This window comes from Calonectris borealis, chromosome 8, assembly GCF_964195595.1.
Source record: "Calonectris borealis chromosome 8, bCalBor7.hap1.2, whole genome shotgun sequence".
Taxonomy (NCBI): Eukaryota; Metazoa; Chordata; class Aves; order Procellariiformes; family Procellariidae; genus Calonectris; species Calonectris borealis.
In genome coordinates, this window is record NC_134319.1 from 32,542,644 (window position 1) to 32,567,087 (window position 24,444).

At 42.8% G+C, this 24,444-nt stretch overlaps 1 protein-coding gene across 2 annotated transcripts in view; it reads right to left on the bottom strand.

The window, feature by feature from the left end:
* Positions 1-24,444, bottom strand: part of RASAL2 (RAS protein activator like 2) — a 128,984-nt gene that overhangs the window by 88,091 nt on the left and 16,449 nt on the right. For both annotated transcript variants that reach the window (XM_075156874.1, XM_075156873.1), the window contains exons 2-3: positions 15,876-16,003; positions 6,803-6,929 (exon numbers count right to left, since the gene is read on the bottom strand). In XM_075156874.1, coding sequence (XP_075012975.1) covers positions 6,803-6,929; positions 15,876-16,003 — 255 coding nt within the window. The remainder of the gene's footprint in view (positions 1-6,802; positions 6,930-15,875; positions 16,004-24,444) is intronic.

A 24,444-nucleotide genomic window follows, 5' to 3' on the forward strand; every position in this document is an offset into this window, starting at 1 on the left:
TACCTGAAGGAAGAGCATGGGCTGTGTATTTTCTTGGTGCAATCATCCCCACGTAGGAGGGCTCAGCAGCGGCTTGCAGGAACTGTTGTAAGAGGTACATACCAGGCAGCAATGAAACCAGACGTCACACTTAACTAATCTTCTGTTGCTCACTCCATTTCCAAGCCTGTGGACATAACCTTTTAAAACAGTACGGAGGCAGGATTTCTGCACAGCTAACTGGTCACCTGACAGCAATGCAGTGTGGATCTGGCACCAAAACAGATTGGTGCTTCATTTTTATCCCTTGTTTGTGTGATCACAGAATTTTCTGAATTCAGTGGAATTTTTACTGAAAAAATGAGCTTGAGGGAATGCAAAGGGGGTGATCACTAAGGTGAAAATCTATCAACTGTGCAACTAAGCCAGAGGATCAGGAAGTTAAAAGTAATGTTTGAAGCTCAAAATTCCACCTTCACCCAATTTCAAAATTGTACATGTAGTTCACCACAGTACAGAAGGTATATTTTATTTATTAGTTCTCAAGTATACTCCTGACGTGGTTTAGAAATTTAAAATCAATTTTAGCAGCCTCAGTCTTTCTGAAAAAGGTAGCGATAGCTGCAGTTGCTTTGAAACTCAGTCCTTTCACTTACATGCTTAACTTGAAGAAATTCAGGTTTGAAAAAATCCAACTTGGGTGATTTACCACCGAGCTAGAATTCTAGATTAGGTGCCCACTATGTAACAGTCGTGTGATCACTAGGAAAGTAAAGGTGTCTAGTTTCCTATCTATTTGCATTTTAGTGCTGATCTCCCAACCGGAGCACACATTGCAAATACCGTTTTTCATCAGAAGTTGTCCAGTCTCCTTCCCATATGATCACTAGGCCATGCATTTTTATGAAAGTTGTAGGAACTTAGTACCTCTGAGACTTTATCTCTCTCTTAAATTCAGAATTTGTTGGCTGGGAGACACAAATTATTGGAGAAAGGCAGGGACACGGATCCAGCATCAGTTTTACTATACTCAAAAAACAGGCTGAAGACAATCAGAGAAGTCTGCACGAGACAAGTTACAGTTGCTTTATGACAACAGGCAGATACACACATGCTAGGAAAAGAAAGTCAAAAAGGGATAGAAAGTAGAACAGAGAACCCGTGAAACAGTGATTGTAAGATACCCCTGGAAATTATCTAGTCCTATTTTCCACCCAGAGCAGGGCCTTGCCAACACCCGATAAGGTCAGTTGTGGCTTTGTCCGGCTGAGCCATGAAAGCCTTGAAGGATGAAGTTTCTACAACCTTGCTAGGCAATCTGTTTTAGTGCTCCACTACCCTCCTGGTGCCAAACTTTCTCTTAATCTCTCAATCTGAATCTCCCGAAGTGCAACTTGTGGCCGTTCCCCCTTGTTTTATCATCTACCACTATTGAGAAGGGTTTGGCTCCATTACCGCTAACTCTCTTTCAAGTAGCTATAGACTACCAGATCAACCCCTTCGCCTCTTTTTTTGCCAGCCTAAACAAGCCCAGCTCCCTCAGCCTCTTTTCACAGGTCACATACTCCTGAACAAAATGATCTTGGCAGATCTCTGCTGGACCGCCTCCAGATCCTTAACATCCTTCTTCAAGTGGTGGGCCCAACACTGGACCCAGTATTCCCAGTATGTCAGCAGCACTGAGTACAGGGCATCGGCATGACTGCTCTTCCATTGCCATGTTAGTGGTGGCAAAGGCAATCTTTAGAGACACTCAGAGAACGGCAACTCGTCAGGGCACGGGAGATTCCTCCCAAGGAGGAAGAATAGATGATAACAGTAGGTTGCAACTGTACCAAAGGACCGGGGGAAGAGCTGCAGAGCTGGGATGGGAGTCAGCAGCTGAGTAACAGCTATTAATGCTCTACCGAGAGGGCTAAGGCACTAAAGGCCAGTTGGTTCTCTGATGAAGTGAAGATGACTCCAGCAGAAGGGTTTGGAAGATGAGCTAGAGAGCTATGCAAGGGTGAATAGACATTGACATCCAGCAGACACTGTCTATGCAGAGCTGACTGTGTAAAAGCTCCTAAAAGGTGTAAGGCTTGCTTACCCAGATTGTCCTCAATCTCGGTGGCTATTCTCTCGCCAGCCAAGAAACTGGAGTATATTTTCAGACAAAAAAAAAAAAAAAAAAAAGAAGAAAAGGAAAAAAAAAGAAAAGAAAGAAAAAAGAAAAAAAAAAAGCTGCTGCTTTAATTGTCTGGTTCCAGACACTTTTGTCAGCGACAAAGGTAGTTTAAGGAGTCCCTGCCTCCTCTCCTCTCACTTTTGGCTGCTTGTTTGTATTGCAGAACCATTCCACCAGAGCTCCTCATCTGCATGCCATGTTAATATTGTTTAGAACAATTAGATCAGTGACGGCAACAACCAGCAAGCACGCTAACATTTAGCGTGGGTAGAGGGTACAATCTATGTTTTCCCATTGATTAGAGCAAGTGACTGGATAGAAAACAAAATTTCTCAATGCTAGTGACTCAAGGTGAGGACAAAACAAAAATTTGCAAAGAGCATTTTCACCTCTGACCTGCTTTTGGCAATCTTTTCTCAAGAGCCTTCATATTCAGCAGTCTTAGATGTGACTGAGAAAAAACAGGGTTAACTTGTTTCAACAAGTGAAACAGTCTTCATCTTCTTCTCAGATGACTTCATCTCCAAATATAAAAAGAAAATCCATTTGCATCAACACGAGCCTTTCTAAGCATCAGAGAATCTCATAAAACTCTCCCTGATGATGCTCTTTCCTAATAATTTTAAAATAAATTAAAACCCCCCCCCCAAAACCAAAAACCAAACCATTTCCTCACTTTCAATCCCTCCTGATATTTTCACATATGCAGGCAAAAAATCTCTTATTAATGCCACAAAGATGCACCCAGATGCCAGAATCAAAACTTTCGCTATGTATTCTCCTTAACAACTCTCATTTAGTGTGAGCAGGTGGTGAGAAGGAAGCAGAGTAAGAGAGAAGAGGATTATTTTGAGAAAGGAAGCAATAACTGTTACTAGTCTGTCAAACAGTATGAATGGTGGAAATCTGAATCATGCTTTTACTGTATGAATGGTTAATTCCAATATGCTATTATAAACAATGATCCTTTCCAAAGGATGTCATCTCCCTAACAGGAAAAAATACACCTGTTAGAGAAAGAGCAGGATCTGAAGCAGAATGAGGCAAGTACAAGAGATGGACCAGCTTGAGTTTTCTTCATCTTACCTCTTCCTATAACATTTAGGTGCTGGTCTCCAGGGCCTATATCACACTTCACAACAGAATTAGCCCATTGAAAGTAGCACTTGAAAGAAGAAGGAAAGAGGCTGTCAAGCTAGACTTAGGTAGAAATTACAGCTACATTTTTAGCTTCCCTGAATGGAAGCACCTCTGAATACGTGCTGCCAAGATGAAATTCTAGCAAGTAAATGACGCTTAGAGTGTGCCTATTCACTCACAGATAGGTATTACTACAAAGATACGGATTACGTACCAAGGAAACTTCATGGCGTATATTTAACGGATGGCTTGCTGACACAACAGTGTACCTTCCGGATAGGAATTAAGAATTCCAACTGTCTCCAAGCAGAGGGCAAGCTCCTAATCTAGCAATAGATGGTGAGTGTCCTCTGGAGTTACAGTTTTTAAGTGATCTTATTAGTTTTCACTGTTTAAACAAGTCACTTTCTATCCTGTGTTTTATCTTTGTATCCACCCCTCTGGCTCTCATTTGAGGGTGACTACAGTGGTTTCTGCCTGCACAGAAGGGATGGCTCAGCTGCTCTTCTAGCAGCTGCTGAACCATCACAAATTACAGCTTACTGTCCTGAAGTATGTGGAAATTGGTGTCTATCTTAGTACATGGGACTGTAAACCACGGTGGTTCAGCAGCTGCCTCACGAACAGCTGAGCCAACCCTGCAGCAAGGGTAAAAATGAAAGAGACGGCAAGAATGACTACAACAGCCCTTGGGTAAAGCACACTTGACTTAATGTTGACCTTTGGTGAGTTACACACCTCTTGCTTCAACTTCTCAGCTGTAACGTGGGTAGTTTCTCTCCCACACACTTCCTAGGAATGGTGCTACAAGGATGTGTGCACAATGCTATAAAGAATGCCACAAAAATTTGCAGAATGGGTACTATTGGTTATTATGCAGAGCCCCTGAAGAACACGCACTGTTCCAGTTGCTACATTAACAAAAAGATCGACGATACTCTTGACGTCTCGTACAAGGTGTGTAGTGCTACAGATGAAAAAAGAGTTCCATCCCCTGATTGTCCCTTTTTTTAAATTTTTTTTTTAAAAAATAAATAAATAAATCAATAAATCACAAGAGAGGTACGGCAACCTTAGTTAGGGAGGACAGCAAATACCATTGCTATGCCTTAACCTCTGCACTAGAGCCAGCCCTAAGGAGCTCATCTGCAAATAGTAATTTCAGATATCATCATAAGATGCAATGCCTGCTGTTGCCATGTTATACACATGATTCCCTAGGACAAGCTAGATATTTTTATCAGCTCTGCATAGCAATTTTTCTGCTAGATATTTTAGCTGCCTCTGCTGCGCTTTTCAGCTTTTGGTGTCCATTCCAAAGTTATTTTAGTCCAGTTGTTATCTGTACTGCTGGTGATACATTCTGGCTGCCACCATCCGTTTCTTTCTCTTTATAAAGATGTTCAATGGTTTCCTTCACTGGTTCGTCCTCTGGCTCAACATCTTGACACAAAGCCATTCCCATTGCTCTCCATCAACCCACTTTTTTCCATTAGCAGGAATTGTGTAATCATGATAAGAGACATTTCTAACCAGGATGTGAAAACAAGGGAACTACCTAGGGCGCTGCAATTGGAGATTATACATAACCTTCCCTCCCATTTACCTGCATCCTTCCTCACAGTATGGGCATCGCTCGATTTTTCTCCAGCTCATGCCTTTCTTATTCCCCTCCCACTGCATGCTCACTTCCTTTAGCTACACACTTTGTGATGTCTACATTCACTACAGTTGCAGCTCTCATGGAGAAGACCATGTGGATACGAGTTTCTCTTGCACTTTTAATACATTCTTGTCAGGCGTACATCAAGTAGCACACTACAAGATGCCACATGCATCTAAAATGCATATACCCAAAAAACACAGTCATCTATTCTGTATGGCAATTCCAAAAAAATGAAGAAGGTTACAAGCTTTACAAACACTTGGATTTCCAGCTATTTAGATGCTCAGTGAAGTCCAGAAATTCTTCTACACATTTTTTGCACATGATATAGAAAAAGAAGGCATTTAAATCCTAGATTTTAAAGGTCTTTCTAGCTTGCAAAGCTGCAAATAATATTCATTGCCTAGTGCAGACTGGCTGCAATATGATTCTACATTCATCTCACCAGCCACACACCTGGAGCAAGTACTTCGCCTAGAACACTGTGTAAACATGTTTAATACTGGTTTTAGTTCCGAACAAGAATGAATATTTCTTCATCTGGCAAAACAAGATGATCATTTACAGCTGCGTTTGAAATGCCACAAACAAATCCAATAGGGGTTCTGTTTATGTCACTCATCCTCAAGTGTTTTGCAGTTTTCCCTCCTAAAACCCCAACCTGCCCTGTTTCTTTTCAGACTTCTAATCCAGGAATCAAACAAATCCAAAAAAAGAACCCTGTCTGCCTTCCTCAAATAAAGAATAGTTAAGTAGTGCTATTGGTAAGTAAGTACTACAGTTGCAATGTGTTAATTAACTATCTAGAAGAGTGGGATTTTAATGACTTGTGTGCAATATACTCGCAGAATAAAATTATTTGGCGTAAAAAACAGCTGAGCCTGTGAAATGAAAAATACCTTACCTGCTCTTCACCTTTGATAACGATGTTATCAAGGCTGCTTTACTGTTTAGAGATGCATGTTACTTTTTTCCTTATAACTCACTCTCTCCCAGGATTGACTTTTTTTTTTACAGCTGAACTACAGAAGAATTGCTCCTAGATCCTATCAGCCTATGCCAAGGAAAGCTTCTTGCATAGGTTGGGAATAGAAAGAAGAGTTCATTCGTGTGTGGTTGCTGCCTCCCTTCACTCTTCCTTTCTTCTGGAAAGAGTTGGAATGATGCTCTTTATGCAATCACGGGTGGGGTGGAATAAAGAGGGGGAACTGGGCCAAATCTGGACTTGGGAAACTACTGTAACAGAGCTTTTGTCTGTCATTTTTAATACCTGCCCTTTCTTTTGCTTTCCCTAAATTTCAACATGTATAATTATAGCCAACAGCAGCACGCAGTTGGCTGGTTCTTTTAGGAACTGCACCCAGAACAGGCATGAGGTAAGTCGTAGAAAAACCTGTTATCCAGTACTTGTTATGAAAATATGAAGCAAAGGAAATTCCAGAGAGACTCACAGTGAGGTAAAACATAACCATGTAACAGTTCTAAAAACCAGCGGGAACCACTTACAGCTATCTGCAAAAGCTGCATTCTTACTGACCTGCATTCAGCAACTCTCAGTTGTCAACCCCAGGGCTGTCTAGTAATCTTACAAACACAGCTACAAACCTTCCCGTGTGCAGCAACAGCCCAGCTTCTCTGGTACTCCATAATAACCTCACTGATGTTTGGATAAATCCTGGTGTTTGGATTTCACAATGCCACGGTCGCACGACCTCCACCACCACCTAGATGCGACGCTACCCACCTCAGCAGGCTCCTTTGCAAGGATGCTGCCCGGGAAGCAGTGCCCTCTGATACAGCTTGCAGCTATAAATTAAAATCTATTTGTTGCGGCCAAGGTTTTGACTTACCTAGTTTGGCGGCCCCCTCTGGCGGGTACTCGGGGAATTGGCCCTCGGAGGGGACGCTCACCGTCCGGCGCAGGCAGCGCCCTTTGGTAGCATCCGCCTGCGGCTCCTGGACCCCATCGATAGGCACCTGCATAAAAAGGATGCCGACAGCTGTTAATTTGCCACCGGGCCACGCTGTTAATATGCCATCTTGATAAGAACTTAATTTTCTACTCATCTGGTAATAACTTTCAGACGCAGTTCGGCATGCCCAGCCTTACCACAGAATTCCTGAGGCTCACCGGGAAAGCACTGCAGCGGTGAGGAGCGTTAGTGCACGCAGACGGGTGCGCAGCCCGGAGAGGGCTGCGTGCAGGTGTGCAGCAACCTGCGCTCCAGAGGTATCAAGTCACAACACAGCCGACCCATCTGACTAACAAGGCAGTCCTGCCTTTCAAAACTGGTTCTCCAATGCTGGACCCATTGCCACCCAGCCTTGCCCGCTTCCACGCTGGGAGAGTCAGGCAGAGGCCGCTGGTCGGATGGCTACATGCGAAACTTGGAGATTTCAAAAGCGTTTTTGCAGTCTCGGCACATACTCAGTGATCAGCTACAGCACGTCAGAGAAAAACAGATATTTGGCTGGTTGTATTAGACACATGGAGAAAGGGGATACCTTCTATAATTAAGTCAAACTCATCCTAGAAGTGAGACCTCAGAAGGCTCTAAGAAAAGCTTGAGGCCCTTGATATTTCATAGTAATAAGATTCTGTACGCTAATTCCTTTAAAAGCCCTAAATGTATAAAGATCTTGCTTCTCTTCTGAAATTTTGGAAGAACTTGACCCCTCAGGGTTTGCTCCCCCCTAACCTTGCCTTTAAACACCTGCCTGGAGGTGTTTTGCTAGAGAGGTGCTTACGCTGGAAAAAAACGTGGTAAATTGTGCTACCTATCACAGGGCTGGACAACAGCCAAGACCTCTAAAAGAGCCTAAGTGATAGTCTCTTTGTCCAACAGCATGTACGTCTGGGAGCAAGAAACGAGCCTGATGTACTCCTAATCCAAAAACATAGAAAGGGATTTGGAAGGTAAGGAAGAGAACACAACTACTTTAGGAATTTATACACACACCTTTGTGCAGCCTGATTTTGTTTACACGATCAGCACGGGTTAATTCAAGCATCAGTTACTTTGGATACAGAAAGGCAGCCAGACAAAAACTTCAGACAGCTACCTGCTTGCCAGAGGTGCAATCCGGATTGCCTCAGCCGCAGAAGAGATCCTTCCAGCAGGAAGAAGACATCTTTCACTCTACCCTTCTGAAGAACATACACATTGTTCTGAAGAGGTTCAAAAGACACAAGACAGCAAAGATCCTTCAAGCTGGTGAAAGGCTGGTCACCAAAGATGGAGACTGCAGGGGAAAAACGTGTCTCCGGAACCAAGCAGGTCTTGGCCCATGGTAACCATTGTTCCCTTGACTGAGTCACTACCAAGGGGTGGGCACCTGGGGCCAGCACTGCCTTACACTGTATTTCTGGGCCTCCTTGCCCCCCAAAGAACTGGCACAGAGCGGGGCCAGAGGTGGGATGTGATGGTTGATTAACAAGTCCAGATAGTGCTTTCATGTCTCAACAAGAGGACACCCCAATCGAGGAACTGGGAATTCCCCAAGCCCGCTGGCTGGTCCAAGTTGCTCATCTGAGGAAGCTGTGCCCTGCTTCCTGCTGGCCTGCCTGATAATCATGGTTATGACCACAGTTATGTAGGTCTTTGCATGCTCAGATATTAAGTTTAGCTCAGTATTGGTGAATTACTGGATTTGCTGTCGTTTCGACCTGGATAATTGTGCTGAGCTACTGCATTTCTTGTTGTAACAACCCGGATAATCGTACTCCTGTATTTGTTACCGCAACGTTATTTCGAGATAAATTGTTTATCCCTAAAGCTGTTGGTCTCGTGTCCGTTACCATATCTGCAACCTGTAACTCGGTGGGGCCGCCTTAAGCCTTTATATTCAAAAATTGGAAAAAAACCCGGGGATGAGGGAGAGATGCAGCATCCAGGGGCTGGAGGGAGGCACAACCCCTCAGTGCCCAAAACATCTCAGCGCACTTCTGATGAGGACATTGGCTTCAACAGTACAATTGCGATACATGCAATATGGCAATTTATTTTCATATAGCTACGTAAAAGACAGCTTGCAGCTAAAGGAATAGAAGCCCCTGTCATATTTCCTGTGCTTCTTATCCTTTTGTATCTTCAATCATCTCTGAAAACCGAGTATTAATAGCAAACAAAAAGATATTATTCATTTGTACTGAAGGTTGTAAAAGATGTACAAGATACTGTACTATTTTAGAAACAGGCTGCACTACAATGGCTCTCACAAACTAGTTCTGGCATTTCCTGACTTTTAAGCACTTAGCATTCTCTTAAGGTCATTTTTTAATGCTATTTATTACTACGCTAGTCTATTCATCTCCTTCAAACAGTGCTCATTTTTCAAAACAAGTTTCTCAAATCCCTAGTGGTTATTCTGTTAAGGCTACTTTCCTTGCTGGTAGGTTTTTACAGCAGCTCCTTTGCAGAACGATCTCCGTGTGAGAACACATTAGGAAGCTAAGCAGAGACTAATTTTGTTAGTTTATGCCACGTTCATTCAATCAAGATCGCATATTAGATTTTCAGTTTTCATCTGGAGGCTCCGTTTAGTCTTATTCCATTCTAAATGCTCTTCTGCTCCACAGCCTCTTCTGCCTCTCCCGATTTCCTTTAGAGCATTTTTTGGTGGAATGCTGCAAGCTGTATTTCCAGAACAGCTATTACCAGTCATACACACACCTGCTTCTGCACACCCTAAAAGCATCAAGCTACCACCCTGTGATCCTCCTTTCTCAGTGAACTTGTTGCACCTAGCTCAATAACAATACAGATTCTACGGGGTAGATTTCTCCACTATTAGGTTTTTTTTAACTGAGAAATGAATATAGTTCCTTTTCTTTCAAGTATACCTCTTCAGTATCTGTGTGTGCTTTCGGACACGGGATGACAGAAACATTCTTTTAATCCACTGACACGAAAAAAACCACTACTACCCCCCTGATAACAGCGTATATAAGAACAGCGACGACAGCCAAGAGGACGCTACGGATATACTGACTTGCTGCCGAGGGTGAGGATGAGAACAGTGATTGAGGCCACGCTGTCCTTTGTGTCCTTGGGAAAAGCAAACAGGCTGCAGCACACCGGAGTCGGTGTCAAAAACAAATCTACTTCTGCATACCAGAGATAGGATTTATCTTCAAAGAGGAACCGAGCCATTAACAGGAAGACTGTCTGAGAGCTCAGGTCCTAATTCTGGGTCACTTAGCCTTTTGTACTTAACATTTGCCCAGACTAGGAAAACGTGGTTAGGCCGCATACTAAAAAAAGGTTCATTAGTGTAGCTACATTCATTTAGTGCAGTACAGTCCACACCAGCAAAAGACTGCTTTTGTTAGCATATTTATAGTGGCTCGAGAAAAACCTGATACTGTTTATTTCACTCAATAATTCTATAAACTGTGTAAGGAACAACATTTTAATGCTACATAGCTTGATCTACACCAGAGAATATACAAACATCCCACATTCATGGACAAGATTAAAGTAGCAAAGTAGCTAAAAAAGTCCCCCCCCCCTTAAGTCTGACTCAAAAGTGCTGTGTTGTTTTAAGTAACACTCCTTCAAAACTGTTGTCTCAGTCTATATTGACAAAAAAAGAACTAACTCCAAGACTGCGGGACCAGTATTTATTGCTTAGAATAAGATCAGCCTGCTCTTAAAAATACAGCTTCGTGAACGTGCGAAACGATCTCGGTCAGCAGCTCTGCATCTGGGCTGGACATGTTTTTAAACAGGTATATCTGTCATAGGTCGAATGGATTCACAGGTCGGGTGGCATCGAAACACAAGCAAGTGCACAACTTTAGTCCATGTAAATACCAAGGCAGACACCTGCAATCTCCCCAACTCCTCCAGCCCCTGCCATTCCAGCAAACAGTTCAGCAAAGGATCGAAGAGAATGACAGAGTCTTGCAGAGTCAGGACTCTAATGGCAATTTAGGCTTTCAGCTCTTTTTTTTTCCATCCAGTTTTGTTATCCTGTTCTTTGCCGTGCTGAGACTTTACCAACCTGGGAATCGTCTGACCCTGAGACCAATGCTGAAGCTGCTGGTTCAGGGCTGGACTCCGAGCAGTGTAACGCTGGGACAAGAAGGTATGTAGGGACAATCCAAATGCTGATAATTTTGGCAATCTTGACAATTTTGATCACAGGCCACGTTTCACTGGCAAATTTCACAATTTAATGAGGACGGATTCAAAGCTTGGATTCTAAACTCTTGAACAGCATCACAGCTCATCTGCCACTGAACACGCTTGTTAAGTATAAAAAGCCTGTATTTGGGATTTCTAGTAGTTTGGTGATGAAGAGATTTCAGAAGAAATAGGAGTAAGAGCTTTACAAGCATTTAATGCCTCTTAAAGGCAAACTGAGCTAGGCTCTGTTAGGAGAAAAAGTTTCTCCATTGCAGATAGATTTTTCAAGATTGGATAGACTGATTCAAGACAAACTTGAGAACTTGCAATCTCTTCTGAACTAATAGTCAGGAAGTTTGGAATCACGTCAACAAAACAGTTAAATAATTCCTTTTTAATTTTTACCTTCCTCCAGAAAGTTATAAGCTGGCTAAAATTTTGACATAGAAATCCACTTAAAAAATGTTGACAATAAAAATTTATTTGGGCTTTTGGAAAATAAATAATTAAATTCATTTGGGAATTGAAGCAAATCTTTTCTTACGATTGGGTTCAGCTTTGACAAACTCCTATTTACAGGTAAAACATATTTGCCGTAAGGCACCAATGTGACAAGTCTTTTGAGAATGGCAGACAGCATTTCTGAAGAACCTCCCCGGGGCCTCATGCATCAGTGTTTGCTCTTGCTGTTTTCTCTTGGGATCACCTCTGTTGCTCCACTACCGGTGCGAGTCACAGGAGATGGAAGAGTAGGAAAATACATCAGAGATGTCCTGCTGCTGGCCTCTGTCACCAGCACCAGTAAGTAGTAGATGTTGTCACAGTGAATGTAGGTCTTTACTATCCTTTGCCCTTGATTAAAAACACCTCTATTAAATCCAAGAAGATAGATGAGGTTTTGGGTGCAGGGAGGAAAAAGGAAGAGTCTAACACAGTCAAAAGCGTTCTTCATCTTCATTTCCAACTGAACACAAAATTAAAAGATTCTGCAGGACAACAGCCAAGTTACAGACAAAGACTAACTAACAAGCAGCCCAAAGCCAGATGCAGCCATTTGTCACATCCCTCGTGAAAGTGCTGTGCAATGGATTATCTATCTGAAACCGCTCTTCATAAACACTAACTCATTCCCTTTCCCTGTTTAAAAGGCACTGATTCTGCAGACACTTCTACTGTGCCCTCACAGCTCTTACCCTATGGAACAGGTTTCACAAATGATGAAAATACCTACACCTTCCTGACAGTGGGAAACTGTCTTCCTCATAGAAAAAATACCTGATTTGTAAGTGAATTAATCTAGACCTGTTCTCCAACTCGTGGAAGATGCTGCTAGATATTACCACACCATGGTATGTTGTAGTAATTGCACATCTCCTGTCACTCATGACTCTTTATTTGCTAAGTCGTCTCTCATATCCCTACAGGGATTAATTTTTTTCTACTTATTTTTGTGCATCAATCTCTTCCCTTCATTAATAATCTTCATTCTTCAGTCTCACCTATTTTCATTTTATGAAGTTGACAAGGTGTCAAGTAATTAATACTTTTCTACACTGCACAAGGTGATACCATCAGACTATTTTTGTCTAAGTTATTACAGGTATTTTTGGATCAAGTTGTACCTCGAAATTTCTCTCATTTCCGACCCACTCTTGTGCTTGCGCAGTGCAAAATCTCTCTTGTACAGTGCAAAATCTCTCTTGCACATACTCTATCCAAACTGCCTTGACAATAAATCCATAGTGGTACGATGTTATAAGTAAAGAGTTTTCTTAATACTCTCTTTATTTCTGTACTGTTCCCTCAGTCTTAAAAATCTGTGCAATTCATAATGCAATTCAGCATTAACTGAAAGAAACCAAACTTAGCATTATACCCAAAACAATGAAGACATCTTTCATTTACCTGTTTGCATTTTGTATATGTTTTCCTACTTTTTGGCTTTGACATACATACTTGCATAATGATTTTACAAAATATTATAAACATCAAACATTTCTGTTCCCTTTCAATTTCTCACAGGCTAACCTTCTTGGATTTTTATTCCATGAAGTAACAAAGCAGATACACAGAGAATAAAATGAGACGGTTCAGACTTACAGTTTTCAAATTACACCAGCCTTGTGATGATGCAAGTGCTCCCTTTCGGCTGCAAGGGCACCCTGCTGTTAACATCTCTTCCTTCTTTCCCCACACCCACCGCCTTACTGATGGGTATCATTCTGTCCCTCTTCAGCAGTCCAAAGAAATTCTGACCTACCCTCTCCATCAGCAATTTCAATGTTCAGAGCAGGAACCTCTCCATCTTCAGCTTCTGTTGCCTATCACCTCATTTCGGGTTAGCAAAAAAACCTCCTCCAGCATCGCCTTTCCAATAATTTTACTCTAAACATAATCTTCAATTTTCTTCTTTAAGTAACCTCCCTCTTCCTCGTTCACCTGGTCTTTTGCTTAGGCTCCCTGTACCTGTGGTCCCACCCATGGGCTTTTTTCGATTCCCCTCCTACATACTTTTCAATCATTATGCTCTTCCCAAGCATCTCTCCCCATTGCTGCCTTAGGCCCTTCCTCACTCTTACTTCTAGATCACATTTCATAGGGCCTCTTTCAAGTCTGAATGACTTGTCAGGTAAAATTTAACCCAGTTGCCTCCCCTTCCCTTTCTCATGAAAGCTACAAGGGATACTTCTATCGCAGAAAAATTAGAAAGTGCAAATCCAGAGTTTCAGCTCTGTGCCTCTCTCTTAACTAGCAGTTCTACTCCTATATGTTTTGTGTTGCTACAAGGGATTGTATGTGCGCTGCCATGTGTACAGACTCAGAAGCTAGATTAAACCTAGCTTAACAGTAGTCCCAAATTACTTGAAAATCAGAATGGCAAATCTGACTCCAGCTACTAGCTTCTGAAAGAAATCGCGTTATCAGCATGTGGAGTCACACCTGCACCAAAGGCATGTCTGCTTGGCCCATCTGCATGCAGCATTTCCCAAAACAAGTTACTTCTCATTGTGATAGTGTGGGCAGGCTCCTTTGAGAGCACGCTGCAAAGATTTACTCTACTGCTCGATTTTTGGGGGTTACTGCTGTACTTAAAACCCAGGCTCTGTATAGCCTGATATTGAATTTCTCCAGCTTCTGACAAAAACCAGTGTATTTAAACATAGTATATAATGCCTTAATACACTAGTGATACATCAGACTTCCCATATTTACTCCTCAGGATCTAAGCAAAAGACTCATCTTAATCCCAGCAACATGTGGTAGGAGAAATTAAGAACCCGTAAGTGCATGATTACCACCTTCAGATAATTATTTGTGATATGAGCCAGTGTTGTTTTCAATTACATTTCTTTAATGAGATGCATCCTTTTAGCCCAGCTGTGCTGGTACAGTACAGTTCTAGGAATAATTCTCACATGTCCTTAAGTTTCTTCAGTATATACTTAGGTGACAGTCCTGTCAGACTAGAAAAAGAATTACATACTAAGCAAACATCATGATATGGGCCTTCCATTTTCCCCGCGTTTGATCACCTCTCCTACGCGTTAGCATTGATGATGTTCTCTTCTAATAACTCAAGTCCTTCTCTAAACCATTTCCTCCTACTCTCCCTATGCAAGGAAATATTTCAGCCCTTGTAAATAAACCTGATTGCAGCTGAAGATGAACAATATTTAGTGCTACACCACAAACAGGTCTCATACTCTCAGCCTGTACACAGCCATATACAGAAGCTTTGAAAGAATCAAGAAAAAACACAAAAATTCAGGCCATCTCCAAATGTAGGAAACCATGCTATTAGACTCAAATTCATGGGCATTTATATGTAATAAAATCTATTTCAGTAATCTGAAAACATTCCAATTTTATAGCTCCTCCCGAAATGTTTATTTTTAGACAGCATAAAATCTACAGCAGAATAATTAATCAAACAAACAAACCCAGGAGCATTATCAAATGCTTCTAAAGTTCATGTATTCGTGAGAGTCTGTAGACACCAAATATCACAAGAAAAAACATATCATGGCGTAGTCTAGGAGAAGGGACTTATCAGCATTTGTTTGTTCAGTGTTTCAATCAACTAAAACATGCCTATTCTTTAACCATATTGACATTACCTTCATGGCAAGGCACAATGCCAAGTACTACATGCTATATATACACACGCACACCCCACACACAGTGATTTTGTAATTAAAGCAAAGATGGTTGCAATAGCTTTGAGTATCCATGCCAAGGGGCACCCAATCTTCCTTGCTGCATTTAGCAAGTGAGAGGGCAAACCTTTGCCTCAATCAATTTACTTTGTGACTACAGCAAGGACGACTGTACAGTGTGAAGGTTGCACACACCTTCTCTGCCCAGCACTCTAATACAGACACAGACAAACCCCTTTTTCGCCTACCTTTACTGCACTTTTCCCTACCTTTATGTCTGCACTGATGGGAGGAGGTAGGTTTACATAGCTGTGGTGGCTTTAACTACCATTAAAAGCAGCAATAACACAGGAAGATGTAGTGGCAGACTAAAACGCAGGCTGTAAAACTCCAGGAGGGAGTTTTGGATGCACGCAGTTTGTTGTCACCTCTTCCGTGCAACCGGCATCTGGGCCAGCTGGATTATAACTGTACGTGCCACGCCATCCATACGCAGAATAGGTTAGCTCGCCTTTCCCCCCGCCTTTCACTGAACTCGTGAACAAAATAAAGGGGAGATGAAAAAAGCTGCCTTCCTGTTTTACCAAGAAAGGCCAACAGCTAAATCCTGAGTGGCCAACGTGGGTTTCTCTCACCTCTTTCTCCCTGTTGAGCAGCACCAGCTGGCTGTCCGTCAGGATGCAGTATTTCCTCTCCCATGTTGTCGTTTCAGTGTAGGGGGACTGGCCGCAGGACAGTCTGTGTGTAGGTGGTCCTTTCACATCTGCGAACAGAAAACCGCGACGCCAGAATCATTAGCATGTGTCATTAACCACCTTCTTTGCTTTTGTGGTTCTGCAGCTAGATGCGAACCAAAACTGCAATCTGTACTTAGCAGTGACTGTTTCAGCATATTAAAAGACAAAATGCTAATCCTGGGAGGCACCCATGTGGAACACTACGTAAGGTACACTATGAATACTTATTTGTCTATAGCATGACTTACAAAAATATTGCAAGATGAATACAAATGTCTTTGTCAAAGACTGAAATATAATCAAAAGAAAAGACCAAGAGCTCTCACACAAACTTCACCTTTCCTCCAATCCCTTCTCAAAAACATGGTTAAATGGGTAGGGCCTGGAATGTACCCTAAATCTTAATAAACTAGATTATTTGAGACTAAGGATAGAAAGACATAGGAAGGAAGACAGGGATCAAGGAAGGCAGGCTTGAAGAAGGGAGGGAAAAATTCAAAGGAATGGGCATTTAATTGAGAAGGGCTTATTAGCATCTTTTCGTAGGGAAGCTATTTGATTAGATTGTGACAAATAGGAGTCTTCCAGCATTTTCCTTTAGCCACAGCCACTACAGTGACAAAAACTCAAACACCCCCCCCCCCCCCAAAAAAAACCAACAAAAAACCCCAAAACAAAACAAAATCCAACTTGTTTGGCTCCTAGTGCTGATCTTTTACAACTTATTTTAAAATCAATTTCCCTTAAGTCTCTCAGGCTTGAGCTACGTATGACATTGTGCCTCTCACTACTAAGAAGCTTTCTCCAAGACTGGGAAAGGAAACCACACGAACAAGCGCAGACAGACAGACTTCACTGCCAAGCAGCCAAGCCCAAAAGCAGAGAAAGCCGTGTAGCAGCAAGGTAGGTATCCGTCAGTGCTGCGAGAAGACTGGGTGGAAAGAAGGCCGCCCCAGGAATTCAAGTGTGCAGTCATCCTACAGAAATCTCATTACAGGAGAGAGAAATGCTACATGAATAATAGAAGAAGGTTTTTATGCAACAGAGCTATGGGTAGCACCATTTATACAAACTTCGCTTTGTAACATAAAGTTTTGGTTTTATCTTGCACTCTAGTTTTATACAACTTTACTTGCATTGATCTAAAAATCGGCCATTCTCCATGTATATGCTGTAGATTCCTGAAGTCCCTGAGCTACCTCTTTGGGGTCTAAAACAGACACTGCAAAAATCACGATATTGTCAGGGGCTTGCTGCATGGGAGTCCAGGACCCCCTTCAACTATTTCAGGAGCCCATTAGGCAAAATGAGTGTTCAAAACCAAAGTGTTTTCTAACGTTAGCTTCCTTTCAGTACACACACTAACCCAGTGCTTGCAGAGAGCTAAGCACAGATGCTTCTTGTAGCTTCTACCCAGCTTCACCACTAGAGGCCAGCGAATCCTCAAACTCCCAGCACCTTCCCAGCTGCAAGGAAGACTGCAAGTCCAAACATAAGCATTAAGCGTTGAGTAACGAACCCCTCCAACTGACCCTGTGTATGCCAAATCCCACCTAATTATTAACAAAGCTGCAACATCTTCATGCTCTTTTCCTGCATATAATAGCAACTTTGCCTCCGCATTGAAAGGAATGTGTCAACTTCTAAAGCCGGAGAATTAACGTGAAAGACAGCTTTCAATACCTACTTCAACCTCATGTTGCATTAGGATTTTTGTGATCGTTCAGAAGAATGCCTGAAACCGGCAGTCTGATACCTTTCAGCAAGAAAAAGAAGGGGACTGCATGGCTCCTACTGCTCTGAATGATAAAGAAATGCACCTTTGCTCCCTTAATTTCAGGTGAGATCATCCAGGGAAGAAGCTGAGATTCAGAATCAGGCTCCACACTGTTATCTCTCCTAACAAAGCTCGGTTTCCAATAGTGACAAGCAACACCGCGTGTCTCGAAATTGCCCAAAACTCTGCTTAAGTGTAAGCATAATTAAGGGAAACCACCACAATCTCTGTGAAGCAAAAGTGCATTTGTGCAAACTCCTGGAGCACAACAGACTCTCTCACAAGTTACGTATTTGTCCATCTTATAGACGTTAGGTAGATTTTTGGCACAACTTCAATTCACATTTATCATGGCATCCAACCAAAAACCTAACCAGATGCAAAATAAAACCACTGTTGTTCCTGCTTAGACCTTGTTTTCCCAAACAGCAGCACATGAACCCTACCCACGCCTAAGCAAGACAAACCCTATGAGCAACGGGCTGATGGAGGGAAGATGAGTGAGAAGGATGAAGCCATGGGCTCCTAGCACGACTGTGCAAGAGAAATGTAAAGACCAAAGCTCTGGATATCTAGTCTCTTGGGTAATGAAAGCACATGATAAATCATCAAGGGGAAAAAAGGATGAAGGCATGCCCCGTCCTGCTCATGTGGGTGGGCTAGCAGCAAGAGAGTGCCTCCAGCTGCTATGCTGAGCGATAACCACGTAAATTGTATTTTGAACTGCTGGTAGACTTTCTCGTGGCAAAAGACAACCCTTCTGGACCATTAGCTCCAACGCAGAATCTACAGTCACGACTCGCCCAGCCCCAAAAGACTTTCGCATTATAATTTCTACTAACTACAGGCCGTGGCAGGATACCATCCAACCGATCTATGGGCTGCACAAAGGAATTAAAGAACAGAACGACTTCTTCCACTGCAATAACAACTCCAGGACTTAACTGAGTCATCAGGCGCTGCGGGCCAGCCACGACTCTGCTGCCAAGTGGGTTGGCTACGTCAGAACAGCTTTCCACAGGCTGCTGGCAGAGTAACATGCCATCTCGGTGTCTGGAGCTGTCAATCACCACTAGAGAACACCACAGCATTAGTATTTTGTGTTTGTCTTGGTATCCTTTTGAACACGTCGGGACACAGCCCCACCACCCCTGCAGGCTGACCAAGCGCTCTCTTCAACAGAGAGGAGCAGTTGCAAGCTGGTTTTCCGATGTATCAGATCCCGTAACTTCAGTCCTCTCCCCGAGGCTGATGCTGCAAGCCCATCTCACAAACTAGACGGATGCTGAATATACATTACAAGAAAACTCGCTGCAACAAAAATCGCAGCGTAGCTTTGGTGCATTTGTCCCATCTATTGAAATTATTTCTCAGCTAGCCCTCCTGCGTGGTTGACCTCTTTGGAGCCTCTCGCAACAGCTGTAACTTCAAAACTTATTCTGAAGTATGTTACCAGTTTAGACTGAAGACTCTTTGGGACTTTACACAGTATCGCATATACACTCGGTCGCCTCACAAACCCTGTTCTGCTTTCCCGTACTCTTCATCTTCATTTTACATTCTTGGCTCCAACTTTTCACGTGAATGTAATAAAACCCACCGACCTCTTCCACTAATGCCCCATAAAACTAATTTACCACCACCGTTTGAATCACTATGAAAGTGAAAGGCAGAAAGTCCATGTGTAACTAGGACCACTTACACTTTCGGGAAAGACCGCAAGTCAGGGCTGTCCTTTCTCACTTCGGGGCTACTACCTATCAGCTCATACAGGAAGGCTTGTGCTTTGGAGGGCAACTCACTGAGGAATGCAATTTCGGACAGGAGTTGGGAGGAGAGATCAGGGAGGTGCATCTGAAAGCTCTGAGTCTGCAGATGTTACGTGTGGGATGGGCTCATGCAGCCACCACCTAAATATGCAAGTTCTGGTGACAGATTTCTTTCTCTAGTCTGATGCAATCCTTTCCATTCTGCATGATTACAATGAGGCATTCTAGCAAGCAGATCAGTTAGTCTACACACAGGATTAAAGGTCATGCCTTATGTGCCTTCAAGTGCTAATATCAGTTAAGTAACAGCTTGGAGAAAATCCTCTTCTCGGTACATCCTCCCCTGCTGAACTGAGAAGAGCATCGCTGCCTGCCTGCCACATCCGACGTAGCTGAAGATTGGAAACTGCGCAGTTTTTCCTCAGGGCTCTGAAATGCCATTAGGCATGTTATAAATATCCACAAAGCTCCCTTTCTCTCAGCCAGATGACAACTTGTACCTTATTATTCTTTAAGAACAGAGCTTATTTAAAGAAAAAAGGGTGGGGGGGGGGGAAGGAAGGAACAGTTGTGCCATAACCACATAACAACAACAAAAAGTGTTGACTGGTGCAGGGCAAGGGAACAAGGAAAGAAGGAGCCAGTGCCAAGCTGATCCCCACAGAAAGGGTAAGACATTTTATGAAAACCAACGGCAGTTTAGTAGTATTTAGGGAGTAGTACTAGTGCTATCAGATGGGAACATTTCTGAATCTTCCATTGCAAGTATGCAACAATTTTTTTTTTTTAAATTCCAAATGCATTTGCAAATGGAGAATACTTTCCAAAAAGCAGACAATGGGCAGAATCAGAAAATTATTTCCAAGAGATGACGGGTGCTCCAGTGTCATTTAGTTCCCAACAGCTCTTCTACAACCAGAAAAGCAGCATCTTCTCTCCTCTTCAGAGCTAGTGAAAAGCACAGCATTAGCAGAAATCAGGCCAACAAAGCTACATTAAAGGTAAATTCATGCCTTGAGTTTCTTTGCCAAAAAGCACTCTCTACCTACCATCAATAAAAACACAAAATTGAACTTCCATCCCAGTGATGACAAGAGCACCCCTGGCATGTGTCAAAGCTCCTTTTTTGAACCACACTCTTCCTATGGTGAAATCAAGGGCTTACTGAAGTCCTTGCCAAATTTTCATTGACTTTATTAGGGTCCGTATTCTGTTCCTAGTATTTCCAATACGGAGCTGCCAAGCAGCTGAGTAACTAATGTAGTGGCCAAGTTTGTATGCAAGGAGGATTTTTTTTCCCCCTGAAGAGAGATTAGTAGGAGCCCTAACACCTTTTGACAACAGGTCTCTTTGCCCAATGTCGATGTTTCCATGGTGTTTTATGTACTTACCATAGAGACGGGACTCAGAGAACTTTAGGTAAGCACTTTCATCTGAGAGCTTGTCAGTACCCCAACCTACCCAGCTGTGCCTGAGTACGCAGCCCAGTTCGAATAATCATCAGTTTGAACCTTTACCGAGCCATTGAACAGAAGCTGAAACTTCAAGCCTTAACGTTGACATGAAGCTTCAAAGACAAATGGCAATTAAAAGTCCTTCACTAAACTTATACCCTCTCTAAAAGCTGAAGCTCATGATTCAAGGGAAAGATAAGGCAGAAAGGGAAATACACCGTGTCTCAACACGTTTCGTTCCCCTAAACCTGCATCTTGCAATAAGGCAGGATTTCTGCAAAAGTCGTCACTGATGTGAGTGAAAATGAACAGCAACAGCAGAGTTATGTGACACACAGCTGTGTGTGTATATGTAACTATTTCAGACAGCTGTGTGATGCTCAGATGAAGATCTGCAGGATCTGGATTTAAAACAGAAGAGAATTCAACCGCCACTGGCTTGAGAGCAGACACAGGCATCAGAGCAACCCTGGCTCAGCTAAAAGAGGGACAATCTCTCAACATTTATACAGAGCAGATGACGACAGAGGTCAGTTACTGAGGGTCTGCTAGGAAAAGCACAAATCAAGACAACTTCCACTTTCTCTCATGCTGATATATATAGCTTTTGTTTACGTTTCTTATTTCTCAAACCAGCTCCCAGGCATACGCAATGGTTTCTGATCCTCTGTGGAAAGGCACTATCAGAAACAACTGTTCAAAGAAAAGCTATCATGATGCACAAATTCACTTGGGAGAAGGAGGGGACTCTCATCGTCCAAGTTTGTACAGACAACCACCACAATGTCCCGACACAGAACATACAATGCTAATGACTAATCATATAATACAATAAGGAAAATTCAGCACATATCGTGTGTGGTAATGCAGAGACTCACATGCTACAGAGAAAACATGATGCTCTTAGGGTTGATTAATTCTTCTCTGAATCACAACACACTTAGAGATATGACCAATACACATTATAGAAATAAAACCAGTAATCCTGCCATTTTATTTCAAATCACAACATGGGCGATGACTGCAGGTTTTCTAGGAAGCTTCTTGTAGCTACTGTGAGGTACAGCACTGCTCACTTGCCGTTCTAAATCAGCGTGGCACAGCTCCATTTCAGTTAAGAGGTACCTACATTTTCGTGGTCAGCAACAGATCTCTCTGGTGAAGTAGGTGTTATTTTAAGTGTAGAAAGCACGAGCAGATCCTTTGGGATGAGAGGCATGCTATTTATGTAGGATGTTATTACAGAGGTAAGTATCTAGTGTGAATTCTTTCTGTTACATTTAGTAGCCGCACTCAACAAACTTCATTACACATGCAATGACTAGCCCTCAGTTCAGCTGAATCCAGTTGCTCTCCTCCGGCAGCTGCATGCAATGATAACCAAATTCTTGTATGGAAAACTAATATCATGGTAGGAGGTAAAGAAAGCTTAGTCAAACCATCAGATTTCAGTGATCTCAAAAGCTCTCACACCAACTGGTTACAGCCAAAACGCTACCTGGAAAATCCATTCTGCACAAAATAAAGCCATAGAAGGTTTAAGTAGGTGAAAATGGTATTTTAGAAGCTGGCAGAAGCCATGACCAGCACCACGACTTTCTCAGATTCAAATGCATTTGGCACTGCAACACAAATTCTTCACAAGATCTTTAATTTTTCTAGTATAGGCCAATCTTGCCAATCTAACCTATTAATTTTCCACTACTCTTTTATTGAGTGCCAGTGATCAGGCACAGTCTAAAAACTGGTTTTCTATTATCCCAGTGGAGAACCTCATAAGCCACAGACAGATTCATGTAAAAACTGTTCAGTCAGGTGCAGTTTTCATGCCCTGTACCTTCATAAAAATATCACTGTGGCAATTTTTACGCTTATTGTGTGTGCTTCCATTTCCCTACCATCAGTATGCCAACTCCGGGTGAAAGAATCTCTTAAAATTTAGAGATGAGAAGTCTGAAAGTATCTGCTGCTCGCTGCTGATGGATAAGGTTTTGAGGTTTTTTGCCCTCCGCTGAATGAGGACTGTGCATGGCTTCTGCAAGCAGATAAAGGCACAGCTTTTTTCCACCAGTTGCTGGAAAGCTTTGATGGGATCTGTGATGGGGTGGAGAAGAGTCACCATTTTGTTCTGAATTTCTCATGTGCAGCAGTCTTGCCTCGACACAGGGAAAGCAAGACTAACCTTTAAAGATGGAAGAGTGGGCATCAACATTTTGTCCACTACCAGAGCTACCAGCCAGATTCTTATATTTCCTACAGATTTTCTGCATTTAAAAAAAAAAAAAAAAGTAAAGAGCAATTTTTATGTGGGAAGGGCTAAGCCATCAGATGAGTGAATACCTAACAGCCAGCCAAGGGCTGTCTCCTTTGCAACCAGCTGGAGACAAAATGCAGAATACTACCGTTCAACAAACCTGGCATCTCCCAGAAGGATGAGCTCTTGCTGCCTCTCCTCTCCATTGCTGACATCATTCCCACCCCTTCATTCCTTCTTCCCTAGGAGAGATTTGACTTGTTTGTACAAGAGAGGGCCGGCAGCGAGCAAGGTACAACAGGCTCACTCCCCCAGCTGAGCTCCCAGACAGCTCTGCCAATTTAACTTGGTCCCGAGTCAGTACATCTGCCCTATACTTGCAACGTCACCACTTTGTCTATCAAAAGCGTAGTAGTTTTCACACCAAGGCTGAGACTACGGTGGAGATCAGCCAAGATTTCTCCTCTCATTTCTCCATAACACATGCAGTTCAAAAACCAAACCTTTCGCAAGGCCTGCGCTAACACATTTACCACCCTCAGCCCCCAATATTTGCTAAAAGGGCTCAGTGTTCCCCGGTACCCAAGCGCTCTGCAGAAGCTCGAGAGCACAAATTCAGTTAGGCCACAACCATGCGAGCAGTTTCACCGCGATTTTCTTTTCTAAAGAGAAAATCATGGAGTCGTTCCAAAAAACAAACCGCAAGTCTTAAAATCTTACAAGTAGTTTAGCGAGCAGATGCTGAGTGTGCCAACAATCTCAAGCTTTCTTGCAAAGTCCTAAAAAATGAGAGCTAAGGAGCTAGCAGCAGAAGCAAAAATTAGGCATAAAGTTAAAATTGGCCTGGCAGGGTAATTCTGATTAGAAAGCAGAAAGTTGCACCAGCTCGCTGTCACCGTGCAGCTTCTTTGAGCAAAAGGTGCGGGAGCTCTTAATAGCAGTTTAAAGCTGCCAATTAGCTTGAACACTGCTGAGCTCCTCTAAGCTTCTTACGTGCTGCATAGCCGATTGCTAAACTTACAAAGGGTAATTGATCCTCGCTTCCCTCGGCTGCGCCTCTCTCCCCGTCCCTGTTCTCATGCTCTGTACCCAGCCAGGTTCGTGAGAGACCGCGTGAAAGATGTGTCTATCGGGAGACATCAGCACCTTCTTGAATGGATCGGCGCCAGCAACCTCAAATCATGCCATCATCTCTGCACTTCGTAGCTCAACA